Below are 8334 nucleotides of genomic sequence, written 5' to 3'. Positions count from 1 at the left end.
TACTTGAACTTTACTTAAGTATACTTACTAAAATAAACTTGAAGTATACTACTTTTTGGTAAGGGTGGTCAGAGAGTCTACCAAGAGGCCTACAGCAACTCTGAAGCAGTTGCAGGAACTTATGACAAAGAGTGGTCATTGTGTGCATGTGACAACAATATCACAAATTCTCCACAAATGTGGCTTATATGGGAGGATTGCAAGAAAAAAGCCACTCCTCAAGAAAGGCCACATGCAGTCACGACTGAGCGTTTTCAAAATGCACCTTGAAGATTCTGAGGCAGATGAGTCTAAAATTGAATTATTTGGCCTCAACACCAAACAATATGTCTGGCGGAAAACCAATACAGCTCATCATCCAAAATAACACCATTCCTACAGAAAAGCATGGAGGTGGTAATATCCTGTTATGGGGGTGTTTCTCTGCCGCAGGGACTGGAGCACTTGTCAGGATAGAAGGAAAAATGGATGGGGCAAAATACTGTCACCCTCTTGAGAAAAATCTGCTGCCCTCTGCCAGAAAGTTGTCAATGGGAAGAAGGTTTATCTTCCAACATGACAATGACCCAAAGCACACAACAAAACTGACCACACAGTGGTTGAAGGAGGAAAAGGTGAATGCCCTTGCATGGCCTAGTCAGAGCCCAGACTTAAACCCCATTGGAAATCTGTGGAATGACTTGAAGACTGCAGTCCACAAACGGTCACCATCAAATTTAACTGAACTTGATCAGTTCTGCAAAGAAGAGTGGGCAAATATTGCAAAATCTAGATGTGCAAAGTTAGTAGAGACATATCCCAACAGACTAAATGCTGTAATTAAAGCAAAAGGTGGTTCAACAAAATACTGACACAAGGGGTTGATCCATTTTCCAACTCAGCGATTCTGTTTTTGTTTTTTTGTTTGTTTTTTTTGACATGTTAATGTTATATCTTTCACTTGGATGTTATAAGTTGCACTAAGTAAATATAGCTGGATGAAACAAAAACTGTGTCCATCTTCATTTCAGGCTGCAAAGCAACAAAAATGTGATTTGTGTTTTAAAGGGGGGTGATTCTTTTCTATACCCACTGTATATGTATGTTTATGTATATTTCAGAATTGATATCTCAAACTATTTCTCAATATCAGTTGCTATCAAAGCACAAATATTAAATGTAATGATAACTTGTGCATCACTTTAACCTCTAGATCTGCTTCCTCATGACTATGAATGTTATTGGCCAGCGTATGAACTTCCTGGTTATTATCCACGGCTGTTGGTTGGTGGCCATCATGGTGCAGCGGCGCAGAGCAGCCATGGCTAAGATCTGGTCAAAATACTGCCTGTTTCTGGTTGTCTTCATGATATACCAATATGTTCTCTGTGTGGGCATCCCTCCTGCCCTCTGTATAGGTGAGTCTACCACTCTATTCAAAACAATAGTGATGTCTGGCTGAATATTAATATCACCATATCACTTTAACAGCAATCATTTTTGTTTAACGTTAAAGGAATATGTGGGTTGCACAGCCTTGTTTTGTTTGGACATTCACACAAGTAGGGTTCTTGGTTTAAAAAAAAAAGTTCTGGCAATGAAATGGAACAGGACACAAGACTCTTGAGATGCATTTTTAAAAGATTAACTGTTTTTAACAGCCAAGCTGGTGTTTAGCTGATTGGGCTGTTGGTCTGAGTGTCCAAAACTTGATTTAATTAACAAATAAATAATTAATAACAAATTCTACAACTATTATACCGTTTTTTCAACCTTACCCAGGTACATACTGTACTCTCATGTAAAGTGAGGTATTATATAGCAAATATCAACCGCTTGATTGTTATATCATCGGAAAGTGTGACTATATTAACTCTATATAAAGTTTGGGTATATGTTATATCCAATCTTTGCATGCTTACAGTACACTCACATAAAGAGATATATACGGTACTATCTCAAATGCCTGATTTATTTATTTTATTTTTTTGCTAAATCTAACTATATTATTGCCCAGCTCTTTATATAAAATTGGGTACACTAGCATATCTAACTTTATCCTCATTCAAACATGGTATACTCGCATAGGATGATGTATTATATATATAGCATATGTCAACTGCTTGTAGCATTTTCACCCTGCTAAATTCGACTATAAGGCATTAAGATATTAAGATGCTATTAATATTAACATGACGTTTTCTGTAAAGCTTTGAAACTATGTGTATTGAGAAAAGCACTATACAAATAAATTTGACTTCACTTTATTTGACCTAAAACCAGTGTAAGTCAGCTTGGCTGCCAGCTATGGTGCGTAACAGCAAAACACTGCAATATCTATAGACGGTGAATGTGATTTCACCAATGACAACATGTTCCTGGATCAACATCCTTGTTGATCCTGGAACAACATTCCAATCAACCAATCAGAATTGAGGGATAAGTTTTCAAGAAATGTCAGTTTTAGGCTTACAATCAGGGTTAGATGCTTCACCACCCTTGTTATTCACCTATCATTTCCCTCTGATTTTAGGAATAAATTATGGGTAGGGTTAGGTTTAGGGGAAGGGATTGGGTTAGGTCTATATTTTTGGACAGTAATGTTGACCCAGGATGAACAAAAATGTTGATCCAGGAACATGTCTTACTTGGCAAAATCACGGCGACCATCTATAGACAGCTGTCTGATGCATGTGTACAGTGACCAACAATTACCACAGATTAATTGTCTGTGCTTTCTATGCTGCTTAGTATTAATACAAGTTTTCTCTGTAAGTAACCTGACCTGTCTCACATGGCTATAGATTACCCTTGGAGATGGAAAACATCTGTAACTATCCATTCAGCTCTGGTTAAATGGATCTACTTACCTGACTTCTACACCATCCCCAACTCTAGGAACCTCATATGTAAGTGACACCTTCAACTGAACAACCAACAGAACAGCAATATAATTACTCACCAGTTATCCTACCTATAATGGCCTCAAAACGTATATGGACACTTAAGCCACATTAAAAAAATGTATGACTGCTGTTACATTGGACTATAAAATATCAAATCAAGTGGCATCTGCAAACAAATTGTTCTAGAATTTTTCTAAGAACAATGACTTTTCAGTGTTCTGTTTTGAACAGAACAGTTGTTTTATCATTTAAACCCAAAAGAACATCAAAACCTAGTTTATCAAATACAGTGACTTAAATTCAATTTTGAGGCTTAAATGATTAGCTCACTTCCAAAATAAGTGAGCTAATTAACACCCCCCCCATGTCATCCAAGATGTTCATGTCTTTCTTTCTTCAGTCGAATAAGATTTTTGAGGAAAACATTCCAGGATCTTTCTCCATTTAGTGGACATCAATGGGGACCAACAGGTTGAAGGTCCAAATTTGCTGTTTCAATGCAGTTTCAAAGGGCTCTACACTGTACCAGACGAGGAATAAGAGTCTTGTCTAGCAAAATGAAAAATTTATATACTTTTTAACCACAAATGCTCATCGTGCACTAGCTCGACCTCACGCATTACTAGTCACGTTGGAAAGGTCACGCGTGACATAGGCGGAAGCACTGACCCAGTGTTTACAAAGCGAACGTGCAAAGAAAGTCAAACGCCCTTTAGAAAAAAAGGTAAAACAACGATTTTGATGTTGGAGGAGAAAATGAGATGGAGTTTTTCACCCTACACTACCTTTCTGAACTGGAGTACACAGACGAAGAGCTAACCGTGCGTGACCTTTGCAACGGGATTACGTAATACATGAATTTGCAGTCGCGCATCGCAGAGCTAGTGCCAGACAAGCACTTGTGGTTAAAAGTATATAAATTTGTATCTTCTGTAGAAAATGACTGATCGTTTCGCTAGATAAGACCCATATTCCTCAGCTGGGATCGTGTAGAGCCCTTTGAAGCTGCACTGAAACTGCAGTTTGGACCCCTTGACCCTTCAACCCCTTGATCCCCATTGAAGTCCATTATATGGATAAAAATCCTGGAATGTTTTCCTCAAAAGCCTTTATTTCTTTTCGACTGAAGAAAGAAAGACATGAACATCTTGGATGACATGGGGGTAAGTAAATAAGAAATGAGTGGGCATATTTTTAACTGCGTCATCCGTTTTTTTTTATCCTGCTTAATTTTGCAGAATGGTAATCTAAATGGTAAATCTATCTATCTATCTATCTATCTATCTGTCTGTCTGTCTGTCTGTCTTGTCAGAATCATAAAAACACTGGTTTGTAGTGGAAATAGTTTCACCATTTGTTACTGCTCTGCTGTTCTTCTGGTTATTTACCATTAGCGGCTATTGAATTCTGCTTTGAAAAATAAGGTAGATATAGTGTAATCTGAGGCCCCTCCAAAATACATAAAATGTTTACAAAATGTTCTGTTGCAGCGGACTTCCTTCTGCTGATGTGTGCCTCTCAGCAGTGGGCTGTGTTTGAAAATGAGAAAAAGGAAGAGTGGATGGTCATGGGAGGAGAGAACAAAGACAAACCTGACCCCATGGAGGATATGCCCTTTAACCCAGCCCCAAACTTCATCAACTGCAGGTAACACATAGTGTGCACTTTAGTAAAGAATGAGAAATAAAAACAGCTTTATTTGTCATGGACCTAGTGCAAAAGGAGCTTTAAAGGAATAATTCACCCAAAAATGAAAAAAAAAAATGCTGAAAATGTACTCACCCTCAGGCCATCCAAGATGTAGATGAGTTTGTTTCGTCAGAACAGAACAGACTGGAGAAATATTGCAATACAGTACAGCACTTACTATTGGGTCCTCTGCAGTGAATGGGTGCCGTCAGAATGAGAGTCCACACAGCTGATAAAAACATCACAATAATCCACAAGTAATCCACATGACTCCAGTCCATCAATTAATATATTGTGAAAAGCTGTGTGTTTGTAAAAAAGAGATCCATCATTAAGGCATTTTAACTTTAAACTGTTGCTTCTGGATAAAATCTGTAATAACACTTCCTTCAGTGACAAAGTCCATCCCCTGTTGTCCTCTCACAACAAAATCCAGTGACAAACTGTATTTGTTTAGAACTGTTATAAACTGTTTTCGCTTGTAAACAGTGCTTGATCTCTGCATATTTCTCTCCTGATTCAGACGAGACAACTTTTTTCACTGGATAAAGCAATTTTACGGATAGGGGACTTTAGCCAGAAGCAATGGTTTGAAGTTAAAAACATCTTGATGGATTTATTACAAAGACATTTGTAATTAATTGATGGACTGGAGTCAAATTGGGATGTTTTAATCAGCTGTTTGGACTCTCATTCTAATGACACCCATTCACTGCAGAGGATCCATTGGCGAGCAAGTGATGTAATGCTAAACTTCTCCAAATCTGTTTAGATAAAGAAACAGTTCAACTACATCTTGGTACATTTTTAGACAAGCGACTGCACGCGATTGCAGATTGCATGCTCACCACCCGAACCCCCCTTGCTCTGGCACCAGCTCTGATTACAACTAAGCTGTTATATTTTATAATTTTTAGGAACTATTTTCTTCATTCATTTATTCTATTAAAAATAGCATCTGTGTGCTTCTCTCTATGTACTGTAGGTCCTATCTGGACATGGCAAAGGTCCTGGTGTTCCGGTACATGTTCTGGTTTGTGCTGTCGGTGGTGTTTGTGACTGGAGCCACGCGGATCAGTGTGTTTGGGTTGGGGTATCTTATGGCCTGCTTCTTCTTCCTGCTCTTCGGCACACGGCTGCTGATCAAGCCATCACGTACACGTCTGGTCATGTGGGACTGTCTGATCATGTACAATGTGGCTGTGATCATTTCCAAGAACATCCTGTCTGTGAGTGAGCAGTCCTTAATTGAGTAGACTCACTTATCCTAAGCCAAACAGCTACAAAGAGAACATATCTGTTCTTGTCTTAGATCCTGGCCTGTGTGTTTGTGTTGGAGATGCAGAAGAACTTCTGCTGGGTGATTCAGCTCTTCAGTCTGGTGTGCACAGTCAAAGGCTACTATGACCGTAAGTTTTGCACTACTTCTGGGTTGTCCTAGAGCAGTGGTTCCCAAATTTTGTTCCCACAGTGTACCACTTTGTTGTCAAGTACATTGTAGGGCTGTTCCCCTAATAGTCGACTAAAGGTTAGGCGCATATCCGAGTGTTAGTGCGGAGTGTGGAAGCTATTAAGCGATCTTACTGCATGACATGGAGGCACCAGTGTGATCACTGGCATTTTTTTCCTGATAACAGTGGAAACAAAATACGCAGTCATTTTTGCTCATACAGATTTACACTTACAATATTAACAAGACGTGCTTTTGTAAGATAAAGAAAACAAACAGGACACGCTTTCTGTCATCTCTGTCTCCATGCACTGGAGTGCGGCACAAAACTCAAGCGCGGCGAAACTCAGCGTATAGGCTGCTTGCCTCACAGATATGAGAAATATATCTACAGAAAGCTTGAAATGTCTAGTTTAAAATGAACTAATTAAACTCGAAACTCTCTGACTGTGTAATCCATATGAAAGGTGTATTTCTCTCTATAGGCGCGTCCACTGTACTGCGGAGATGGCGAGTCAGCATCGACCACTTCATCTTTGCAGCCGACTCACTGACTGAGAAAGCACTAGTTTATTAATAAATAATTAAAATATCTCCTTGCTGTTTTCCCAACACATAGTCATTATTTTTGCCGGTGCTTTGCAGCCGTCTTTATGTGTGCGCTTGAGTGCCGAATAGGCTATATATTTAAGGCTCATTATGGTTTAGTTCTCCACCCCCCAGTATATATTTAATTCATTAAATGAATATAAACGTGTGATTAGTCGACTAAACGCTTGTTTAGTTGACTACTAGTCAAGTACAAAAATCTTTAGTCGGGGGCAGCACTAGTACATTGTTACATTATTTTACATAGAAACTACAAAATTCGTTGTTTTTGTCTATAGTAAAAATATTTAAGTAAGGACTCACAAGATGGTGGCAATTAATTATTCCAAATTGTGTTAATATAAAAAGAGAGCGCAGTGTTTTGAGAGACATAGATGTGCTGTTATGTTCTCACTGAACACTGAAATATCATGTAATGAAATTTATTATATAAAAATATTTGCCTGCTTAGTGTGGTGTAGCGAATCAGCAGCATGCATAAAACTGTATACAATTCAAAAGACATTATACACAAACCGTAATAGTATACACAATGTCCTGATGAGATGTGGCAAAGGTGTCGTGGTTGCCATGGTAACCAGTGGCCTGTGGTCGTTTGCAGACATCCTAGCACCCAGCATGTTTATTGAGTGAGAGGTCTGTGATTATTTGTTAATCTAATGAATAATTGATTTGTTAAATCAAATTAAAAATGGTGTGTCTGATTGGTCCAGACGCTACAGTGGTAATTGACCAATCAGAACACAAGTTAAATTTACTGGACTTAAATTTAATTTACTGTGTAAGGTATTGTGTAAGGTTTAAGTGTTTGTAGTAACAAGGAGAACATGGTTCTTAAATGAACAGAATCAGCAGGCCAATGCTTGTCTTTAAAATTCACATGTATGAGATGAGATCCTTTTTTTCCACCATTTGAAACAAGTTTCTAGGGCATGTGCACAACATTTTAAATATCTTAGAACAAGCCACATCACAGACCACAGTACAGTCAGATGTAATCTTTTTTGTGTGTATGTGTTTCTTCCTCAGCTGATTCAGTGTTTTATAAAGAATGCTCGCTGCCTGTGGAAGAAGCTGGCATTATCTGGGACAGTATCTGTTTCTTCTTCCTCCTGCTTCAGAGGAGAGTCTTCCTCAGTTTTTATTTCGTGCACGTATCTGTAGATCTTCAAGCATCAGCGCGACAAGCCTCTCAGTAAGTTCGCCCCCTGCTGGACACATCAGAAGGGGCAGTTATGTCATGCATTCAAAGTCAAAGTCTGCTTTATTGTCAATTCTTCCACATGTACAGCACATACATACAGAGAATTGAAATTGTGTTACTCTCAGACCCTTGGTGCATACAGATAACACTAACAGTAGAACATAAAAATACAGATAAATACAGATTAAATATAAAATACAACTATACAAATACCCAAATAAGGACATGTAAAAAAATATAAATAAAGTAGCACAAGGCACATGGCAGATGTGTGAAAATAAACAAACAGTGCAGATATAATGATTGTAGTGCAAATAACTTATTTAGTCTGATTAAAGTGACAAAAAGCTCAGAGAGCAGTTTTTTATTTAAACTGTCAGAAGAAGTAGTTGAATGAGGTCAGTTCAATGCTGAATGAGGTAGTGAGCAGACCAATGCTGCACAAAGTGACTGGTGCAGGTCACAGTGTGTTAGTGGGAGGGGGGAGTGGAAGTACC

The 8334-nt window shown here is 38.5% G+C and overlaps 1 protein-coding gene across 1 annotated transcript in view; it reads left to right on the top strand.

Annotated features, from left to right (window-relative positions):
* The window catches only part of LOC107716500 (piezo-type mechanosensitive ion channel component 1-like), a 71350-nt gene that overhangs the window by 36865 nt on the left and 26151 nt on the right, over positions 1-8334 (top strand). Inside the window, exons 19-24 of the mRNA XM_016522979.1 lie at positions 1193-1397; positions 2784-2888; positions 4376-4532; positions 5560-5803; positions 5887-5983; positions 7663-7828. Of these exons, the coding sequence (XP_016378465.1) occupies positions 1193-1397; positions 2784-2888; positions 4376-4532; positions 5560-5803; positions 5887-5983; positions 7663-7828 (974 nt within the window). The remainder of the gene's footprint in view (positions 1-1192; positions 1398-2783; positions 2889-4375; positions 4533-5559; positions 5804-5886; positions 5984-7662; positions 7829-8334) is intronic.

This window comes from Sinocyclocheilus rhinocerous, unplaced genomic scaffold, assembly GCF_001515625.1.
Source record: "Sinocyclocheilus rhinocerous isolate Xijiao unplaced genomic scaffold, SAMN03320098_v1.1 scaffold1411, whole genome shotgun sequence".
NCBI classification, from domain to species: domain Eukaryota; kingdom Metazoa; phylum Chordata; class Actinopteri; order Cypriniformes; family Cyprinidae; genus Sinocyclocheilus; species Sinocyclocheilus rhinocerous.
This window is presented reverse-complemented; position numbering and strand designations above follow the sequence as displayed.